A 23,822-nucleotide genomic window follows, 5' to 3' on the forward strand; every position below is an offset into this window, starting at 1 on the left:
CAGGCTAGTCTTGAACTCCTGGGGTCAAAGCGATCAGCCTGCCTCAGTCTCCCAAAGTGCTAAGATCACAGGCTTGAGCTACCATGTCTAGCCAGTACTGATAAAATTTCTGACTGGGGTAGCTAGATAAACCAACTTTTAAAAACACATGCACCACTACCCAAAAATATTTTTAAAGTGACCTTTAAGATCACATACAAATTTTGAATGTTTTTGGAAGTTTGCTGTTCATAGTTACAGAGCACATGGTTCTTTTCCTTTTTTATAGGTTATAAAATTTAGTGGATTATGTCAAGATAAAGTTAGTTTTCAAAATCACATGGGATATTTTGAAATTTAAAAATGTAGATGTATAATTTCACATATTTTTATCACTGAGTATGATTTTCAATTTACACTGATTAAATTACTTAATGTTAGAAATTTGAAAATAATGGCATGGAGTTATATGAACGATCTTATATAAATCTTAGGCTATAAATAGTCTTGCATACAGAACAGGCAAATTTTTAAAAAGGTGTCAAGTTAAGTATTGTTTCTAACATTACAAATGTGCCTTTACAAATATTGAATGAAAACTAAGAAATTCAATCACTTGCTAGGCTATTGGTTCTGCACAATGCTAAATATTTGGTTACTTGGGAAAAGTTCAGATTTTTTAGTTTCTAGTATCCACTCTGATGTCTGAGGTTACTTACACAAATTCAGAAGAGAACAGGAGAGAAACTTAGGTAATTTCGGGATGTTTTTCCGTGAGCATGCTAGAAGAGAATTGTAAAAGTAGGTAATCCTTTAACTTGAGGAGCAAGGGCAATAATACTACTCCTAGTGTGAGATGATTGTTTTAAATTTTATGAAACATTTACAATAAAGTGAGGAACAAAAATGTGGTTACACTGTTCTTTCCACAACCATCCTGTGGAAAGGTTAAATTATAAACCTAATATTCTGAGACCTTAAAAGATGTCTGGCAGCTTTCCCCTTTCTTGGCTACTTTACTACATCCATGCCTAACATATTCCTGGACTTATTCTAAAATAGAGAGATTGATATTAATGTGTGGTTGCTGGCAGCAGCCTCCTTCTTGTGTAACCACACCTGGTCTAAGTAGCATACCAGACCAAGGTTAAATTATAAGTCCCTTGAGGAAAGTGGATGTGATCTCCGTGCTTGGCTCCATTTAGAATTATATGTGTGTGGTGTTTCATAAATATTATATGATGGTGATGATGGTGAACACAAAGGCCAAAAGCCAACCTCTCCACATTTCACTAGGGATTTTTAACAGGAAGTTGAGGATGTTAACAGGCTAGTTACATCATTTCCATAGTTACAACTTTCTTCTAAATGAGTCCAAAGAGGAAGGAAGAATTTATCTGCAAACTCGGGATGACCCTCCAAAGTAGCCTGGGATAGAGATAATGCATTAAAAATCAGAGAAGCAGAATGGGTGGAGACCAATTAAATAGCAGACAGAGGAACTGAGCACTTACAATGCAGCCTCTCTAGCTGTGTCTACTGGCACCGGGATTCTGGATTCTGTTTGCTCTGCTATAATAGCCTGTTATCAAAATTATAAAGCCAAACCAAGGTCTGTACACAAGAAAGGCACAACTACCCCAGCTTTTGGGTGGCAATTTCTTGGTATTTCTATCTTCCTTCTCCTGAATGCTGGCAACACTGACTCTCCTGTTTGGCCTTAGTTTTGGCTGAGACAGGCTTGAAAAATACTGTGAGGCGGCCCTACTTTAAAGCAATCAAGGCTGTCAACCTTGGCTGATCATCAGAATCACTTGAGGAGCTTTAAAAATATTCATCTCTGGGCCCCACTTCTAAAAAGTCTTATTTAACATATTTGGAGACTCAAGTATTAGTATTCCTAAAGAGCTCTCCCAGTGATTCCAAATTGCAGCCAGGGCTGAGAACAATTGCAATAGTCAGCAATATTTGTTCTCTATATTGGTTTACATTCCATTTAACTGATTACTGTTCATGTGTTTTTCTTTTTTCTTCTTTGTTTGCTGCTTGTTTCCTGCCTGTAGTTTTCAAAGATGAACGAAAGAATTTTCCTTGCTCTAAGGCAGGACAAGACACGACAAGAGCTGGCTAACGTCAGCAGGGCATGCCTGATTTTGTATGAAGTACGTGTAAGAGCGAACATTTTGATTCATTAAGGCAGCTAGAGACATTTTTGAACTATGAGTATACTGTTTTATTCCCCAATGCCTTTGACTCTCTTTACAAATGTATCAAAACAAAACAAAATTGCTATGTGCTTTTTTTTTTTACTAAAGAAACAGAATTAAAGAACTTTAGAATTTTAGGTAGTAGCTCCATCATTTTTAAAAAATGCCACCCTTATATAAAACTGCTTAATTTCATTGTCTGAACCTGTTTCTTTACGGTTAAATAAGTTTCCTAAAAAGCACTTTTCATTTTTTTACATAATGGAAAGACCAGGTGTAAAATTACAAGAAAAACAGATTTTGAACCTCTCTCCCCAACTTCTTAAAATGGAAAATGTATCTCCTGAGGGCTTTCTTGATTTATTCCAGGATTTAAAAAATTCATTCTTAACAACAATAACAACAATAATAAAGTTCCTACTCCTTGGAATTTATTCACCAAATAAGCAACACCTTTTAAAATCTACTCCGTTAGAACTCTACCCCACAACCTCCCCATCATATATATGTAAGTCCATATAAATCCAAATCTCAAAAACCTGATATACAAACCACTCAGAACATTTTTCATGAAATATCTGTTTTAATTCAGCAGTAAAAGGCAGCACACAATCAGAAATACGTAGGGTTGTGAAAGAGCCCGCCAGGAAATGACAGCTGTTGCACAGGGTATCAGCAACTGCGTACAGCATGAAGGTTTTCAGTCCTGTCCTCCTGTCCTCCTCTTGACTTCTCAGTGCTCACTTCAGGAATACATGGTCAACTGCAGCCACTCTTTGATAGACACTTGAATCAGGCCATCTCTATCTCTATCCAGAGACTTGAAGGCACGAAACATGGCATCCAGGCGGACCAAGCAGCTGATGAAATTGTTAAAATCCATATCTCCATCTTCATTAGCATACCGGCGGACAATCATTTGGTAAAGTTGTTCATTTAGCTGGAAGCCTGCAGCCTGCAGAGCTCCCCGCAGCTGAGAACTTCCCAGAGACCCAGAATGGTCCCTGTCATACTGCTTATAAACACACTGCCATTTCCTGATGTTGTTCCATAGATACTTAAATTCTTCAAAGCCCAGCTTCCCAGTCGTGTCACTGTCCATGACAGATACAATGCTCCGGCAGGTGTCAAGACTAAAACCGTCGGTCTTCAGATCCTTGTGCTTAGAAAGGACTTTGTTGAGAATATTCATCAGGTCAGTGGCACCCACCTCCATATCTGGTCCAGCCAGCTGTGTAAATTGTTGCCGAAATCGCCTAACTTCCTCACTTTCTGAGGCCTCCACATTGGTGAAATGCTGTTGAATAGGAGGCGGTTCTGGAGTATACTGAGCCGCTGCAGCCTCACTGATAAAATTCACAATTCCTCCAACTATCCCTCCAATATTTCTTCCTCCTCCTTCTCTTCTCTGACCACCTCCTCCAAAGAGGCCTCCAAGAGCTTCTCCAAGACCTCGATCTGCTCCTTCCAATAGAGCCTTTGCAAGAAACATGCTTTCAGTTTAACAAGCAAATGTGAAAGCTGCCGCAATCTTAGGGATGGTATGAGAAAAGATGAAATGGAGTTCAAGTGTTTACATGCGGAAGAACTGGCTTTTCTTTACCTGCTCACACTGCACCACGCCCCATGATGTGATGTTTCACATCCTCCTGAAGATACCTGAGTTCCATGAGGTCCTAGAACCTGCCATATTTTACAAGGCCTCAATAAAATTGTTTTCACTCTTCCAGATATTCATAAATTATAGTATGTATGACACCTTAGGATAATAGTTTTAAAGAAAAAATATTAAACCCTGCATTTTTATGTCATTGATTTCTTAGTCCTGTGTCTCAGCACCTAAAACATGATGTGCATTTTCCTAACAGGAAGAAGGTAAATGATGCAAGGAAATCAAAAATTTCTTTTCTAAGAAATATTTATTGTTAGGATAGAATTGAAGAAATCTTGGGCATTGGAAGAATATTTATCTAATCCTCTTCCTTTAGCAAAGATTCTCAAAATCAAGTAGTCCTAAGAAAAACTTAGGACGGAGATTTTTAAAATGCAAGGTCCTGAGTTCCCACTCCCAGATATTCTGATTCCATAGGTCTGCTGTGGGGTCTGTGATCGACATTGCTAAAATCTTTTTTGAAGTGTAATATTCATGTAAAAAATGTATCATATAAATCACAAATGGATAGCTCAAAGAATTTCACAGACTGAACACATACATGTTATAGCATCCACATCAAGAAATAGAACATCACCAGCACCCCAGAGACCTCTTCATACTTCTCTCCAGTTACTTCCTTCTTCCAAGGATAACCATTGTCCTGATATCTAACACTATAGATTTATTTCTGCACCTTAAATAAATTAAATCAGAAAGTACAGACTCTTTCATCTATTACTTTTTCATTATAAAAATTTTAAATATTTTAAAATTGTGATAAAATATGTATACCATAAAATATACTATTTTAACCATTTTTACGTATAGAGTTCAGTGGCATTAAGTATATTTGCATTGTGAAACCATCACCACCAACTAGCTTCAGAACTTTTGTCATCTGGCAAAACTGAAACTGTACCCATTAAAGAATAACTCCCATTCTCCCCTTCTCCCACCCCTGGTAACCATCGTCTCTACTTTCTATCTCTATGATTTGACTACTCTGCATGCCTTATATAAGTGGAATCGTACAGTGTTTGTTCTTTTGTGACTTGCTTATTTCAATCAGCATAATTTCTTCAAGGTTCATCCATGTTGTAGCACGTGTCAGAATTCCCTTCCTTTCTAATGATGAATAATATTGTATTGCATTAATATACTCATTTTGTTTTTCCATTATCCCATTGGTGAATACTTGGGTTGCCTTTTGGCTATTGGGAATAATGCTGCTATGAACATGGGTATACAAATATTTGTTTGAGTCTTTGCTTTCAATTCTTTTGGGTATATACCAAGAAATGGGATTGCTGAATCATATGATGCTTCTATTTTTATCTTTTTAAGGAACTACCATATGCTTTTCCATATTGACGATACCACTTACATCCCCACCAGCAATACACAAGAGTTCCAATTACTCCATATCCTTGCCAACACTTGTTATTTTCTCTTTTGTTTTGTTTTGTTTTCTAATAATGGCCATCCTAATGGGTGTAAAGTGGTATATCATTGTAGTTTTGATTTGCATTACCTTAATGATTAATGATGTTGAACATCTTTTAATGTATTAATACTTACTGGCCAAAGAAGATCTTTGGAAAAGTGTCTATCTAAATCTTTTGGCCATTTTAAAATCTGGTTATTTGTTGGGTTTCTTGTTGTTGAGTTGCAGGAGTTCTTTAAATATTCTAGATATTAATCCCTTATCAGATATACAATTTGTAAATATTTTCTTTCATTCTTTCATTCTGCAGGTTACCTTTCCACTCTGTTGTTAGTGTCCTTTGAAGCATAAAAGTTTAAAATTTGTATGCGGTCATATTTATCTATTTTTCTTTGGCTGCCTGTGCTTTTGGTGTAATATTCAAGAAATCATTGAGAAATCCAGTGTCTTGAAGTTTTTCCTCTGTTTTCACTGAAGAGTTTTATAGTTTCAACTCTTATGCTTAGATCTTTGATCCATTTTGAGTTAACTTTTGTATATGTGTAAGGTAAGTTCATTCTTTTGCATGTGGATATATAATTTTCCCAGCACAATTTGTTGAAAAGACTGTCCTTTCCAAAACTGAATGGTTTTGGCATTCTTGCTGAAAATCATATGACCATATACACAAGGGTTTATTTCTGGGTTCTCTATTCTATTCCATTGGCTTATATGTCTTTCTTGAAACCAGTACTACACTGTTTTGATTACTGTAGGTTTGAAGTAAGGTTTGAAATGAAGAAATGTCAGGCTTTCAACTTCGTTATTCTTTTTCAAGATTGTTTTGGCTATTCAGGGTCCCTTGAAATTCCCTGTGAATTTTAGGATTGATTCTTCTATTTTTGTAAAGAAACATTGGGACTTCGAAAAGGATTGCTTTAAATCTGTAGATCACTGTGGGAAGTACTGACTCTTAATATTGTCTTCTAATCCATAAATATGGAATATCTTTCCATTTATTTGTCTCTTCGTCAATTTCTTTTAGCAGTGCTTTGTAGTTTTCAGTGCACAAGTCTTTAGCTTCCTTCTTGAAGTCTATTCAAAGTATTTTAATTTTTTTCTATGCCATTGTAATGGAATTGTTTTCTTAGTTTCCTTTTCAGAATTGCTCATTGTTGGTGTATAAAATGCAACTGATTTTTATGTGTTGACTTCATATCCTGTAACATTGCTAAGTTCCTTAATTAGTTCTGTTTTTTGTATGTGTGAGGGGGGATTTTTAGGGTTTTCTACAAATAAGATCATATCGTTTGTTAACAGAGATAATTTTACTTCTTCCTTTCTAATTCATATGCCTCTTACTTCTTTTTCTTGCCTAACTGTTCTGGTGATGATTTCCAATACCATGTTGGTAGAAGCATGAGAGTGGCATCCTAGTCTTATTCCTGATCTTAGAGGGAAAGCTTTCAGTCTTTCATCACTGCACATAATGTTAGCTATCAACTTTTCATATATGGTGTTTATTATGTTGGGGCATTTTCCTTCTAGTTTGTTGTGTGATTTAATCAGGGAAGAGTACTGAATATTGTCAAATGCATTTTCTGCATCCGTTGAGATGATCATATGATTTTTCCCCTTCATTCTGAGAATATGCTGTGTTACATTAATTGATTTTCATATACTGAACTATCTTGCATTCCAGGAATAAATCCCACTTTATCATGGTATATAATACTTTTAATGTGCTGTTGAATTCTGTTTGCTAGTATTTTGTTGACTTTTGCATCCATGTTCATATGGCATATTGTTCTGTGGTTTTCTTGTCTCCTAGTGTTTTTATCTGACTTTGGCTGTTGAATTCTGTTTAATGTGCTATTGAATTCTGTTAGACAGTATTTTGTTGACTTTTGCATCCATGTTCATACAGCATATTGTTCTGTGGTTTTCTTCTCTCCTAGTGTTTTTATCTGACTTTGGCCTCATGGAATGAATCAGAAAGGATTCCCTCTTCTTTAATTATTTGTTAGAGTTTGAAAAGAACTGGTGTTAGTTCTTCTTTCAATGTTTGGTGGAATTTTCCAGTGAAGCCAACTGGTCCTGGGCTTTTCTTTGTTGGGAGGTTTTTGGTTACTGATTCAATATCTTTGCTAATTATAGGTCTATTCATATATTTTACTTCTTCCTGATTCAGTCTTGGTAGTTTGTGTAGGAATTTGACAATTTCATCTAGCTTATGCAATCTGTTGCATACAGTTGTTCATAGTACTTACTCACCATCCTTTTTATTTCTGTAAAATTGGTAGCAATGTCTTCTCTTTCATTTCAGGTTTTATGTGTCTGGCTTTCCACCCCTCCCCCCCCAAACATTGTATTTTTGAGATTTGATTTTATATTTTTAATAAGCATCTTCAGAAGTCAGTCTGTAACAGGTAGCCCAGATAATACTTTGAGAAATCCTACCTTTAATACTAGTTATAGTCAGAGTACAAATCCTCCAGAGGTTGTTGGAAGTTCTATTGGTGAACTTGGGGAAAAGTAGCTAGGACTTAATGATTAAGTCATTATATTACTTAGCATTTGGGGTCTCAATTTCAAATCTACAAAATGATAATAATAATATCTCCCTTGCTTACTTTAAATGATTCAATCTGATTTATTATGTATCAGGACTTGGGCTCAGTACTTAGGTTACAGAGGTGAATAAAGCAGGATGGCTGTGCTCAAGAATCAAGTAGAACTATAGGAAACTGTTACAATTATAATATGAAGTCTATGTTCACATTTCTACTATTAATACTAATCTATTGTATTTGTATGTAATATGTTTTAGAGCTTAGGTTTGATTGAATTCCTCTGAAAGATACAAATGTATTTCAGATAAGGTAAGAAAAATTCAAGAAAAGTTAAGCTAGTTATCCAAGGTCATGTAGCTAGTGCACTGTCCTATGATACCAAACCAGTATGGGCACGCAAAAAGGAATCAGTGAATTCCACTGAGGCAAAGGAAAGGAGAACATTTACCTATAGAAGAGATCATGTGTAGACCTGACTAGAGACTGAGTCAGAGTTCTCCAAATAGATAAGGGATATAAAAGGACAGTCTAGCAAAAATACAGAGGAGCTAAAGGATATGAGGTATTCAAGAGATGGTGAACAGTACAATGTAATGAGACTCTATTGCTAGGAGTGATGAGAGATAAAGAGAGATCAATAAGATGGAATCAAATTGGAAAGGGCTTTGACTGCTATGTGGCAGAGTCTCTCTCACAAATAATTGTAGAAACTACTGACAGCTCAAATGTAAAGTCAAAAGGAGATTAGATATGAAATTACTTTGGAAATTATGTAATTCTAGAATTGAATAATGATTATTCTAGCTATTATTAGGGAGAGAATAGTAGCGAGGGGACATCGCTCTGTCCAGGACATGAGAGCAATGTCCTGTCTTCTGCCACACTGAGTGGTTTGTATAATACTTTCCAACAACTGATTTTATTTCTCATAGGCACAATGAAATGGCCTCTGTGAACACCAAAAGCCAAATGTCTTCTTTAACTACTCAGCAAAAGTATCACAAAAGAACTGTCTTCCTTTTAGGGAATCACAAGGGGCCATCTGGCTTTAGACAGATTTAAACACATTCATATAAGCTTCTCTCAGAGAAAATTACATGAACTTTGTTTTTATAATATTGCAAATTAACTTGATAATATCGACTGTCACATAAAATGTGCCTCCTTGTGCCCGTCTGAAGTGTTTTTTTGCTGTGGTTTAAATTCAATTCTTCTCATTTATTTTCTGTGAAGATGGAGGGCATTTGGCTAACAATTTCTCATAAGCCATCATAGAATAAAAGACTATTATTAGATTAACAAGCTTTTTCTCCTCTGGATGATTTAATCCCCTATGGCTATTTATTAGAACATTAATAGCAACCTTAATTTCTGTCTGTGGGAACTCTACCATCCATATCTGCAAAAAAAAAAAAAAAAAAAAAAGTGTAGGAGGGGAAGAAGCCACATCTGATGGATAATTTAGTCCCAATTTGGGGAACCAAGTTATTAGACTTAAAAAGTACACACTGAGACACAATGTTATTTAAAACATTATTCAAAATAGTCCAAAAGTGGAAGCAACCTAAATGTTCACCAACTGGTGAACAGATAAGCAAAATATGATATATCCACATAAAAGAATACAATTCAGCAATAAAATCGTGACTGATATATGCTACAAGATAGATAAACCTTAAAACATTATGCTAAGTGAAAGATGCCAGACACAAAAGACATACATTATAGGATTCCATTTATATAAAATGTCCAGAAAAGGCAAATCTATAGAGATAGAAAGTTGATTGGTGGTTGCCTAGGGCTAGGGGATAACTAGGTGACAGGAACTAACAGTTAATGACATAAAAAATCATACTGGGGTGATGGGAATGTTCTAAAACTGCTTGAAAGTTGATGACTGCACAACTTGGTAAATTCACAAAAAAAATTATTGAATTGTATACTTGGGTGAGTTATGATATGTAAAATATGCCTCAAGGGAATTATTTTTTAAAAAGTCAATAGTGACAGTTTGTAGTAAAAAAGAATACCAAACTAGGAATTCTAGTCCCAGTCCTGCAATTAACCAGCTGTGTGGCCTTGGGCATGTAACTTCTTCTCTTGAGCTGGCAATCTTCTGCAAAATAAAGAAGATAGGCAATTTGATACCCAAAGGTCTGTTTAGCTCTACAATTCTGTGAATCTAGATTTGTGACAGCAACATCATTCTTGTATTTAGTTTCCTTCTGGCGCCTAGACATTTTTATGCTATATATTAATTTAATTTAATCTTTCTTTATCTCAGTCTGGTTCCACAACTTTTAAAGACATGCTCACTTACCCTTATTCCCACTTTGACATATTGTCTGGTGACTGCAACCTATTAAGTATGTTGCTTTCCAAACAGAATTCCAAGGGGAACTGAACCTCATCTAGAATAACAGAAGGAATCACAACTCCCACTTTAGATGAAGCCTTTCTGTCAAGTGGGGCTTTCATCTAACTGCAACATGATCTGGACCAGACCTTCCTAATTTGTTGATAAGAATGTCATGTTGGATGAAATCAAAAGCCTTTCTAGAGTCCATATAGATGAAATCTATTTCATTTTCCTTATCATCTTGGACTGTCACTCTGTCATAGAGGGAAATTGAATTGATATGACACAATTTTCTCTTTACAAAACCTTGTTCTTTACTTCCTTGTGCTCTTGGAGGAGGCCAGTAATTACTACCTTGCTCTAGTTTAAAAACTTACATTTTAATTTTACAGTCTCCTTTCTGTTTCCTCTATGCATCTCCCAAGTATACTTGCACTGAGAAGCCAAAAGTAAAGCATATAATTCTCATGTCTAAATGGACATTTTAGTTAACTACACTCAGACATAGGAAATACTATGACGGACTAAATGGAGGAACTAAGTGAACCTGAGAATTGAATAGGGAAAAACTCAGACATATAGAACCAAACTTTCAAGGCATGTAACCGAATAGAAAAGTTTATGTGTCCCACCCAGAAAGTTATAGCCTTTTTTTTTTTTTTTTGTAAACTATATCATATAAGTTGTGGAGTAGACTTCATATAGCAAATCCTGATTAACTGGGATTGGAATCAAAATGGTTCTTTTCATGTGAATTATGAAATACTATATTACATATAAAACCTTAACTGGAAACTTAAAAGATAGAAGACTTCACTGTTTATTTCCAGTCATTTAAGCCACCTAAGTGCCCTGTCCTAACTCTCAGCATGAGCAGAAAACCTGCACACTACAGCACCCTACCTTCTCTAACAGGAAGGAGCAGGCAAGAATGTTTGTTATTATTGGCACTCAAGATTTAACACATGAACTAATACCAAGAACAAGAACAGGGCAGACAGGAAAAACTTGGAATAAAGAAACACATTCATTCCACATAATGTGAAACAGTAATAAAACATCTACAGAAGTTTACAATAGCCAAGAAGGCTGGATTGCCAAAGTGCTAAAGTATACACAAACTTTTCCTGTCTAATATTTAAACAAAGTACATAGTAATGCCAGAAGAACTAAGTACTTGTTAGGAGGCAGAAATGGGAAAAATCATGACCGTTGTTAAATTTTTTACAGAATGGAAATCATAACTATCTATCTAAATTTTCCTAAGGAATAATCTATGATGCATATAATGGTGTTGGTAAAAAGAGAAAGTGAGCTCATGCCAGGCTACAGCTGAGAATTAGAAATCAATTTCCTCACTCTTTTCCTCTCATCTGTGAAGATGAATGATACACCACTACTTACAACTATGGGAGGATAGTTACAAGAGCTAGACAGATTAGTCAATAATAAAGAGTCTTAGTGATCCCTTTAAATCAGATGTAGAATACCCACGAATTAATAACAGTCACTATAAGTCAGACTTATAGTGACTTATAGTAATCCTTCAATCCAGTTCTTAAACCTACAAGCATGCTTTGTTTTCATCAGCTTAGGAAATACAGTAGGGACCAGCGAACTACAGCTGGAGGGGCAAATCCAATCTGGTGCCTGTTTTGTAAATAAAGTTTTATTGGGACACAGTCATGCCATTCATCTATGTATTTTTATGGCCATTTCTGCACTATAATAGTGGAGATGAATAGTTGTAACAGACACCATATGGTCTGCAAAGTCAAAAATATTTTCTATCTGGTCCTTTGCAGAAAAAGTTTCCTGACTGAAATACAGCTTTGCTGCTAGTGAGTATGGTGACAGTGTTAGATAGAAAATTAAGATGAATGCATCTTGAGATGTAGTGTGGAAGAGACATGACTTGCTTGTGGTAGGAGGTAAGAGGCAGATAATATGGTATATTGGCAAGCTTGCAAAAAAAAATTATGTGCTTACACAAATATGTGAGAACTGTTTTATAGGTACAGAAGATACTGCTGCCAGGGCAGCACACAACTGCTGAATAACACCATGCTGAAGGAGGATGAAATGAAGAATGATGTTGTTATGGACATTGCAAGACATTGTTGTAACTGTAAAAATGATTGTATTATAATTAATTCTGATTTAGCCACTGTAAAACTTTCCTAATCTTGTTAAGTATCTTTGAATCCCTTCAAGTGTGCTGGCATAACATCTACTCTTAAACTGAATTATAAACATACAAAATGTTGAGAAGCCACTGTTTTAAACCATTGTTTAAGCCCTTAGCTCTCACCCATCTGGACATTTAACTAATCCCCAATGAACCTCTGAACCAGAGTTAAGAACACATTCACGAAAATAAAGAAGCTAACTTAAACCTAAAGTTGAAAAGGGTCTTTTTTGTTTTTCCAAGATATGAGACCTTTCCAAAGGAAATTATCCCAAACTAGTGAACTATGCCATGCTTTAGATCATGAATACCACATTTCTATTGGACCTTCAAATTGTCTGCCATCAAGTATCTGAGAATCTAAAGACATGTTAGAAGGAGCTAATAGCATATTTTTGTAGGATAAATTGAGACAAAAAATATTATGAAGTTTTTGTAGACTAACCAAGAATGTAGGTGGGAAGAAAAAGTAAGGGAGTGGTGGAGAGATATTGAGGTTTTCCCTCCATCCCCTAAATGCCAACCACAACAGCATTAGACTTGAGAAAAGATGAGAAAAAAAAAGAAGAAAGGGAGAAAGGAGGATAAAGTGGGAAGGGAACATGGGAAGGGCATATGGGAGCATTTTCCACTGCAGGAATTTCTACCTGCTGAAAGAGCAACAGGGACACCTTACCTTTTCTCTTTCCCATCCTTCCTCCCTTTCCTCCCATTGTGCACTTAGTTTAGCAAGATAAACTACCCTGAGAGAAACAAGCTATGGAGCTGCTGAAATTTCTTGCCTTTCCCATCAAACGTCCCTCTACTAAATCACTTACAGAGACTGAGAAAACAAGCCTAGCATGGAAAGTGGGTATGTGTATAAGGTGTGGCATCAATTGCACAATTCAGCTTCTCAAAACAAAGTAAATCTTCACAGGCACAGACATTCAGGTGTGTTCAGAACAGAAAGAGAGAGAGAGGAAGAGAGAGAGAGAGAGGAAAAAGGAAGGAAAGAAAGGTGAAAATGCATTAATCATTAATTCTCCAGACTATTTTCTCTACCTTCCAGTATGTTGGAGATCAAAAGAAAAGTGTTTTGAAGAACAGTTATGGTTTATATCTAAACCTCAGACATATCATACAAAGAAGTAAAACAAACAAACAACCAAAAAAAAACCCACAATTATAAAATAATATGTCAGCCTACCAAATCAGTTCATGCAAAACTGTGGTAACCAAATAAGCTACAAAGGCTCACCAGTCTTCCAACTGCCTGGGCCAATTGTTATCTCTAGTCTGAGTTAGTCAATCAGCTAGCTGGCAGTTATTTTAATCTTTGGTTTATATCCCCTTCCCCACTCAAATCTTCCTATACTCAACAGTGCTGTACAAACAATGAGGGTGTTGGCAGGTATCATCAATCATCAAAAGACAGAACTGGTGTCATAGCAGTTCTGTAACTGCTAGCTATAATAGTTTGACACCTGAAGGACAGGGAAAGCTCTACAGATATTATTTTTAATTTTGATTAAAACTCCTTATGAGCACAATGTCTAAGATACGCTATAAACTTCGTCCTTTGTCCCTGTTTCATGTCCCTTCCTATTTCCCTGCCTCCTGTCCTGGTTTGTAGGTCCCTGCCATATTCTTTCCCATTACTAGTTTCATATATATAGAAATGTTATTTAAAATTACTCACATGGTTTCCAAAAACATAGTGGAAAATTCTATATAAATCTTAGAAATATTAGTAATCATACAAGTAAAAAGGTACCTCTAATTTTCCAACTTGCACAGTTACATCCAATAATTTACTTGTGGCCAGTGCAGTAACTCATGCCTGTAATCCCAGCACTTTGGGAGGCCAAGGTGGGCAGATCACCTGAGGTCAGGAGTTCAAGACCAGCCTGGCCAACATGGTGAAGTCTTGTCTCTACTAGAAATGTAAAAATTAGCCAGGTGTAGGAGTGCATGCCTGTAATCCCAGCTACTTGGGAGGCTGAGGCAGGGGAATCACTTAGACCTGGGAGGCAGAGGTTGCAGTGAGCTGAGATCATGCCACTGAGCTACAGCCTGGGAGATAGAGTGATACTCAGTCTCAAGAAACAAACAAACAAACAAACAATAATTTACTTATTTCTTCCCCTAAATTTTCATTGCACTTTTTAGTAATACTGCTGCAGTCATACATTAGTATTTAATACATGAAAACAGATTATTTGTATGCTGCATGCAAGCCCAGAAGAGAGGTCCAGGCACTACACCTAAAAGAAGGTGGCTTAACAGCATCTTGTTAAAGAATAGTTCATCTATGAGGTCACAGAATAAGTCATTAGAAGAATGTACTGTGCTCTGGGAAAAAAGAAAAAAGCCCTGGTTATTTTGGTCATCAAGTAATGTTTTCTTTACAAACTACTTTTTTTTTCCAATAGTAAATATAAAGCTGGAACTTTTGTTACAAGCCAAGATGGATGGAATCTTTAGCCAGCGTATCATTCTCCACTATAACTGGAAACTTTGAACAAAATACAAAAAGCAACTACCTCTGGACAAAACAGCATAGGAGGAGGATTGGTGAGGAAAGTCAAAACTTGAAGAACAACTAGTAGGGCTGCAAAACCATGGAGGCAACTTAAAGTAGGACATTATTAAACTGTTGAAAGAAAAGAACAGTCAACTCAGAATTTTATATACAGGCTTGTCTCATGTTATTGTTCTTTGCTTTACTGAACTTCAAAGATAATGTATTTTTTGTAACAATTTGAAGATGTGTAACAACCCTGCATGAGCAAGTCCATCAGTGCCATTTTTCCAACAGCACCTGCTCACTTCATGTCTTTGTGTCATGTGTTGATAATTCTCCTAATATTTCAAAAAATTTTGTTATTATTATATCTGCTATGGTGATATATAATTCGCAATCTTTGATGCTGTTTTATAATTATTTTGGAGCACTACAAACTCTGCCCATGTAAGATGGCAAACTTAATTGATAAATGTGTGTATTCTGATTGTTCCATGAACTGACTGGCCATTCTCAGTCTTGTTCCCTCTCCTTGGTCCTCCCTGTTCCTTGGACACAACAATACTGAAATTAGGCCAAGTAACAACCCCACGATGGCCTCTAAGTGTTCAGGTAAAAGAAATGGTTGCACATTTCTTACTTTACATCAAAAGCTAGAAATGATTAAGCTTAGTGAGGAAGGCATGTCAAAAGCCCAGACAGGCCATAAGCTAGGTCTCTTGCATCAAACAGCCGAGCTGTGAATGCAAAGGAAAGTTCTTGAAAATTAAAAGTGCTACCCCAGTGAACACACAAATGATAAGATGGTGAAACAGTCTTATTGCTGTTATGAAGAAAGTTTGAATAGTCTGGATAGAAGGTCAGCGCCACAACATTTTGTTAAGCCAAAGCCTAATCCAGAATAAGGCTCTAACTCTCTTCAATTCTGTGAAGGCTGAGAGAGGTGAGGGAGCTACAGAAGAAAAGATTGAAGCTAGGAGAGGTTGGTTCATGAGGTTAAGAAAAGAAGTTGTCTCCATAACATAAAAGTACAAGGTACAGCAGCAAGTGCTGATGGAGAAGCTGCAGCAAGTTATCCAGAAAATCTAGCTAACATAATTGATGAAGATTTTCAACATAGATGAAATAGCCTTTTAATGAAAGAAAATGCCATCTACGACTTTCATAGCTAGAGAGAAATCAATGCCTGGCTTCAAGGCTTCAAAAGACAGGCTGATCCTTTTGTTAGGGGCTAATACAGTGGGTGGCTTTAAGTTGAAGCCAATGCTCATTTGCCATTCTGAAAATCCAAAGGCCCTTAAAAATTATGTTAAATCTACTCTGTCTGTGTTCTATAAATGGAACAACAAAGCCTGGATGACTGCACATTTATTCATAGGATGATTTAAAGATTATTTTAAGAACATTGTTGAGACCTACTGCTCAGAAAAAAGATTCCTTTCAAAATATTACTGCTCATTGAGAAAGCACCTAGTTACCCAAGAGCTCTGATGGAGATATAGAAGGAGGCTAATGTTGTTTTCATGCCTGCTAACACAATATCCATTCTGCCACCCATAGATCAAGGAGTAATTTCGACTTTGAAGCCTTATTAAGAAATGCTATAAGGCTATAACTGCCATAAGAAATGCTATAAGGCTATAGCTGCCATAGCTAGCGATTCTTCTGATGGATTTGGGCAAAGTAAATTGAAAACCTTTTGGGAAAGATTCAGCATTCTAGAAGCCATTAAGAACAGTCAAAATATCAATATTAACAGGAGTTTGGAAGATGCCAATTGCAACCCTTATGGATGACTTTGAGGGGTTCAAGACCTCAGTGGAGGAAGTAACTGCAGATGTAGAAATAGCAAGAGAGCTAGAATTAAAAATGGAGCCTGAAGATGTGACTGAATTGCTGCAATTTCTTGATAAAACTTGAATGGATAAGATACTTCTTATGGATGAGCAAAGAAAGTGGTTTATTGCAATGTAAACTACTCCTGGTAAAGATGCTGTGAACATTGTTAAAATGACAACAATTGATTTAGACTATTCCATGAACTTAGTTGATAAAGCAATGACAGGGCTTGAGAGAACTGACCGAAATTTTGAAAGAAGTTCTACAGTGGTAAAATGTTATAAAATGGCATCGAATACTACAAAAAAACTTTTTTTTTTGAGATGGAGTTTCACTCTTGTTGCCCCAGCTGAAGTGCAATGGCATGATCTCGGCCCATTGCAACCTCTGCCTCCCAGGTTCAAGCAATTATCCTGTCTCAGCCTCCCAAGTAGTTGGGATTACAGGCAAGTACCACCATGCCCAGCTAATTTTGTATTTTTAGTAGAGACAGGGTTTCACCATATTGGTTAAGATGGTCTCAAACTCATGACCTCAGGAGATCCACCCACCTTGGCCTCCCAAACTGCTGGGATTACAGGCATGAGCCACTGCACCCAGCCTACAAAGAAATCTTTCATGAAAGGAAGAGTCTATCGATGCAGCAAACTTCACTGTTGTCTTATTTATTTAAAGTACCACAACCAGCCCAGCCTTCAGCCAACTACCATCCTGATGAGTCAGCAGGCATCAACACTGAGGCAAGACAATCCATCAGTAAGAAGATTACAAGTTGCTGAAGCCTCAGATGATTGCTCACATTTTTTAGCAGTGAAGTATTTCTAAAATAAGGTATATACATTGTTTATTTAGACATAATGCTATTGCATACTCACTAGACTACTCTATATTATAAATAAACTTTTCTATGTACTGGGAAACCAAAAACTGCATATGGCTCACTTTATTGTGATACTCCCTTTATTGCAGTGGTCTAGAACCAAACCCTAAACATCTCCAAGACCTGCCTGTACAACAAAAATATCCTTCAGAATGAATGCAAAATAAGCTAATTCTCAGATAAGATAAAATAAAGGGTTCTTACTCTTAAGTATTTACCCAAGTGAAATGAAAGGAAAACCTACATTTATATAATAACCTATACACAAATGCTTAGAATGACAGCTATAGTCATATTTGTCCCCAACTGTACACAAACCAAATTGCCTCAACTAGGGAATAAAGTAACTATGGTACATCCATACAATTGAATACTACTCAGCAGTGAAAGGGAATTAATTATTGATCTATAAAACACCATACCTGGATCTCAAATGCATTATACTCAGTGAAAGAAGCCATACTCAAAAAAACTATATACTGTATGATTCCATTTATATGGCATCTGGAAAAAGATAAAACTATAGAGATGGAGAACAGATCAGTGGCTGCCAGGACTTAAAACTGGGGGAAGGGCTTGACTACAAATGGAATAACTGCAAGAAAATATATATATTTTTTCAACTGTTGTGTATCTTGAATGCAGTGGTAGTTACATGCTTCTGTGCATTTGTTAGAACTCATAGAACTGTAACCAAAAGAGTGCATTTTACTATCAATTTTTTTTTTTTTTTGAGAATAGGGTCTTGCTCTGTTGCCCAGGCTGGAATGCAGTGGCATGATCTTGGCTCACTGCAACCTCCGCCTTCTGGGCTCAAGTGATCTTCCCACCTCAGCCTCCTGAGTAGCTGGGATTACAGCTGTGCACTACTATGCCTGGCTAATTTCTGTATACTATCAATTTTATATATTAAAATACAAATTAAAAAATAGAAAACCTGAAGTCATGATACAGTTTTCCTAGGGAAACTTTTTGACAATTCAGTTATCTAATTGCATGTACTTAAATATTCATAAGCAGCAAACTGTATCCCCAATATAATGGCAAATGGCCAGATTTTAATTAAAATCTTTGTTACAAAACGTCACTTGAAAATAAAAATCTATTTGGTCTTCATCCAGGTTTGTGGAAGTCTAAAACCTTCAGAATAAAATTCTAACACGCATGTCATCAATACATGAGTTTTGATATAAATTTTAAAATTTCTGCCAATTATATAAACTCGTTCAATTCCATACCACAAATGTGGTTATATGGCCACAATATTTATTTCTGACCGTATTTAAAATAATAGATATATTATATTATATTATATTACACTAAAATAATAGATACATATATTATATTATATACGACACTATAATAAATGTTACAATACACACACACAATTATTAATATTGCTCTGAAGGAGAAAAAAACAAAATCATGCAATTAAATCATAGGCTCAGCCTTGATTCTTCTAACACTGACCTATCAAGTTTTTCAAATTGTCTACCATATTGATTTATTCACTGTAGGACTGACAGAGTAAAAATGTGAAAGATTCAATTTTAACATACCCTGTCAAAGAGTGCAAAAAGTTGTCTCAAGACATCTGAAACAGGCAACTTTAAATACTTGGCGAATTCGTCAATTCCAATTCTTCCTCCTTTTGAGGAACTCGCGATAGATGCATATTCATCCAATTGCTTACGAACACCATCCCAATCTAATCTAAACACACAAAGAATTATAGATACATGTTATTAGCCCTTTACAATTCACATGGACATTTCATGGGCATTATTTTACTAATGTATCTGAGAGAAAAATATTAAGTGTTAAATTTGTAAAGGAGAATAAAATAGGTACTTAAAAGCACATATTGAACATATATGCAGGCATTTAATCTTTTAAAGGATACTTATATAACTGACAATTATCTTAAATATCTCAGGGAAAGAAAAGTAAATAAAAAGAAGAACATTGTAGTGGAATAATAAATTATTCATGAGAAGAAAATAAGAAAGCAAGTATTTTAAATCTAAACATTACTTAGTGAGTCCATAGCACGTTACTAAGTTTTTAAAGGTGAAATAACAATTCTTGCTTTCAAGAAGCTTTCAGGCTGATAATGAATTCATATTTCACAAAATGTTATGATAGGGGGATTCATTAGACTGTACACATGTCCTCCAAGATTAGTTATGAAAAACCACTGTGATAAAACACTGGAAAATGTACTGTAGCTTACATCATACCCTATCTCTGCTTTGTTGAATTAAACAAATGAGCTAACACATACTTCTTAGCCCAATTTCAGTGACTATCTAAACTTTTTAAATCTACAGAACATTGTGACTATAATACGCAAACAAAAGCAAAACATTTTTATCTTATGATATAAATAATATTTTCTATACCAGTTATCAAAATATTATACTTTAATACTGAACTTTGATATAGTAACTGGTTCTTCATCTCCTTCATAGACAGGATGTTAATAAATTCTGCAAATTCCAGATAGGGTTGAGAACAGAATGAACTGCAATAAGGGTAGAGGGAGGTTGAGGGTTATACCTTTTACAGCAAATAGCTCAACAAGAAAGTTCTCAATGGTTTAAACTAGATCATAAGAGCACAAAGAAGAATTTTTGCCTTTTTTAAAAAATAGGTATCCAGAAAAAAAGGTAGATCTAGGGCAAGTATTTAATATTCAGTGATGGTAAGAATTGCAACTATACAAATCAATTCATGTTTCACATGTGAAGTTTTGACTACCACATGCCAGTATCATCTAATGATGCTGTCCTTGTAAGAAGGTGGCAGGACTAACTTCTCTGAGTCACTAAGTCCCTCTGAAGAAGGAGGCAGATCTGTGTGGATCCATATTTATTATCCCTTGGTCTCCTCCTGTGGCCAATGCACATATCTCTGAGTTAACTGTTCTTGAAAAAGCAAAAGTAGATGAATAAAATGTGAGATAAATTCACATCTCCGACTTTCCTAATAAACACCAAGTGGGAACTAGAGCAGGAGAAAATAAACAGATAGGATTTCAGATCCCCTTTGAACAACTTTATGAAAGTACAGTCATTTTAAAATACACTTACTTCAATTTCCGGCTAATTTTAGTAAATTCCACCAGCCCAGCTTCCATAGGCAATGTTAGCTGTCCTGCTGAAATCATCAATCTGCAATCTTCATAGGTATGATCTGTTACTGGTATTCCTAGAGCTCTGAAAGTATTAAGAAGCAAACTAAAATTCATTTTTTTTTAAAAAAAGTAATCATATTTCATTAGGCTTTAACTGGTTCCAAACAACAGCAAATGAAAAAGTATTTACTACTTTTTAAACCAGTAACTCTCGCTTTTCTTGACAAAGAGACGTGTTTCTCCATTTCTTTGCAGACTTACTAAGGATCAGGTTAATCTCCTTATATCTACATGCTTCTGTCTGTGTTGCTGATAATTTTTGTTTTGTGTTTTAACTATAATGATAATAGTTGCCTTCAGTCTCATCGAAAGTAATTAGAAGACTTAGGTTCGAGTCCTAGTGGAGTTTTTTACCAGCTGTGGATGAAGCCTCACTTTTCTCATCTGTACATAGGAATGAATACTGTCCTTATTCCAAATGGTTACTGTAAGGACAAAAAGAGAATGCCTGTGGAGGGTACTGTTTAAACAGATAAATGGAGTCGAACGCAGTGCCTCACGCCTGTAATCCCAGCACTTTGGGAGGCCAAGACAGGCAGATCACTTGAGGCCAGAAGTTTGAGACCAGCCTGGCCAACATGGCGAAACCCCATCTCTACTAAAAATACAAAAATTACGCGGGCATGATGGTGGCACACCTGTAGTCTCAGTTACTCAGCAGGCTGAGGCAGGGGAAACGCTTGAACCTAGGAGGCAGAGGTTGCAGTGAGCTGAGATTGCACCACTGCACTCTAGCCTGGGTGACAGAGGGAGATCCCATATCAAAAAATAAATAAAATAAAAGAAACATATAAATGGCATTTGTATATAGTGTAAGTAAACAGTCTATCCAAATTGCTAGCTGTCAATGTTTTTCATCTTTTATAGCTAGAGATCACCTTCTTGCTACATAGCAATCTTCCAAAAATACTGAAGCAAATTGATAAGTTAATATTTCTTCTAAACCTAAACATCCTCCATCCTTAAGTGGAAGTATAGCTCCTAGTTCCTACTTCACTACTCACAGATTAAATGATAGTGAATTAAATTTGAAAAAAAATATATATTTATAAGAACTGGAAAAACACTGAATACCAAAAAACAAAAACAAAAACAAAAAAAACATGCAGTACATGAGATAAAGATTCCTCTTCACTAAATTTTTATTCACAAATATTCAGTGAAAATCATAAAATTATGTCTTTAAACTGTATTGGATTTTGTTGAATCATTGCTAGAAACATTAAATTTTGAATGAATACAATCAGAATAAAACATTTTTTTCAGCTGGGTGCGGTGGCTCAAGCCAGTAATACCAGTACTTTGGGAGGCCAAGGCAGGCGGATCACCTGAGGTCAGGAGTTCAAGACCAGCCTGGCCAACATCGCGAAACCCCGTCTCTACTAAAAATACAAAAATTAGCTGGGCATGATGGTGGGCACCTGTAATCCCAGCTACTCAGGAGGCTGAGGCAGGAGAATCACTTGAACCCAGGAGGTGAGGTTGCAGTGAGCCAAGATCGCTCCATTATACTCCAGCCTGAGTGATAGAACAAGACTGTCTCAAAACAACAACAACAACAACAACAAATTTTTCTGTCTAAAATATTTTTTTCTAAGCTCTTTGATTAATAAGTGTTTTGGTATAAGAATATATAAGATGTAAAATTAAATTTTAAAATATTTTGGGACTTATAATAATAAATGATACAGTATAATAGTTAAGAGCTTGGGCATTGGTAACAGGAAATGTGGATTTGAGTTCTAGCCCAGTCACTACCTAATGTGACCTTGGGCAAACTACTCACCTCCCTGAGTCAGCTTTCTTACTTGTACCATAGAGCTGATGTAAGGATAATGTTAAATAAGTTGAGGGCTTACCACAGTACTTGTGTTTTCAAATGCTTTTATCGTATACTTTCCTACTTGAGTCTCCTAATAATCAAAACCATGAGAAAGACAAGGCAATGATTTTAACTCCCATTTCACATGTGAGGAGAAGGGGATTTGGAGGAGACTTGTCCAAGGTTGTGCAGCTAATCAAGGTCTTTCTTACTCTTTATCACAAGTCATTATTACCTCCACACCTTTGAATTCAGAAAAAGGCTGTCTAAACAAATCCCTTCTCTTGTTTCTAAGCACAATTTGGGAAGCCAAAATATCTGATATAAGTTCTCTCATTTTTTTTTTTTTCTTTTTTGAGACGGAGTTTCGCTCGTCGCCCAGGCTGGAGTACAGTGGCATGAAAACTCAGCTCACTGCAACTTCCGCCTCCCAGGTTCCAGCAATTCTCCTGCCTCAGCCTCCTGAGCAGCTGGGATTACAGGTGCATGCCACAATGCCTGGCTAGTTTTTGTATTTTTAATAGAGATGGGGTTTCACCATGTTGGCCAGGCTGGTCTCGAACTCCTGACCTTGTGATCCACCCACCTTGGCCTCACAAAGTGCTGAGATCACAAGTGTGAGCCACCGCGCCCGGCCCAGTTCTCTCAATTTCTGATAATTATCTTGCTTTCTACCTTTTGGATATAAGCTGGCATGAAAACATAAGAAAGGAAGAGAAGAAAACAACATAAAAACTAACTTTGTAGCTGATCTAGAAACTAGATAAAACAACCACATCTATATACACTTAATAGCAAATTTTTTGCCAAACATTTATTCTATTTTGAAAATAGTTATTCTGCAGAAAAATATTAAGATACATATATTAGAATAAAACATATAGAGACACATACACATACATATATACATGGCTGGCTATATATATGAAATCTGGCTATAAAGCTAAATTCAGCTATGAAGCTAAATTCAGAGTTCTCATTGAATTTTTACTAAGAGAATAAACACTGCTGGTCTATTAGCTCCAAACTTACTACTGGGAATGACGGAGGTGGTATGTGGGAAGAGGGTGCACACCTGGAAGGCTCTGAGGCTGCTTGGGTGGTGGTATAGTATAAAACATTCTTTCATTACAAGATAGGGGTTGATTTATCTAGTCAGAATAATGGCCAGCTACAACTCTCTTATGTGCAGGAAA

At 36.1% G+C, this 23,822-nt stretch overlaps 1 protein-coding gene across 1 annotated transcript in view; it reads right to left on the reverse strand.

Annotated features, from left to right (window-relative positions):
• The window catches only part of LPCAT2 (lysophosphatidylcholine acyltransferase 2), a 76,764-nt gene that overhangs the window by 15,256 nt on the left and 37,686 nt on the right, over positions 1-23,822 (reverse strand). The window contains exons 10-11 of the mRNA XM_011971911.1: positions 20,701-20,826; positions 19,168-19,321 (exon numbers count right to left, since the gene is read on the reverse strand). Of these exons, the coding sequence (XP_011827301.1) occupies positions 19,168-19,321; positions 20,701-20,826 (280 nt within the window). The remainder of the gene's footprint in view (positions 1-19,167; positions 19,322-20,700; positions 20,827-23,822) is intronic.

Source organism: Mandrillus leucophaeus, unplaced genomic scaffold (genome assembly GCF_000951045.1).
Source record: "Mandrillus leucophaeus isolate KB7577 unplaced genomic scaffold, Mleu.le_1.0 Scaffold125, whole genome shotgun sequence".
Taxonomy (NCBI): Eukaryota; Metazoa; Chordata; class Mammalia; order Primates; family Cercopithecidae; genus Mandrillus; species Mandrillus leucophaeus.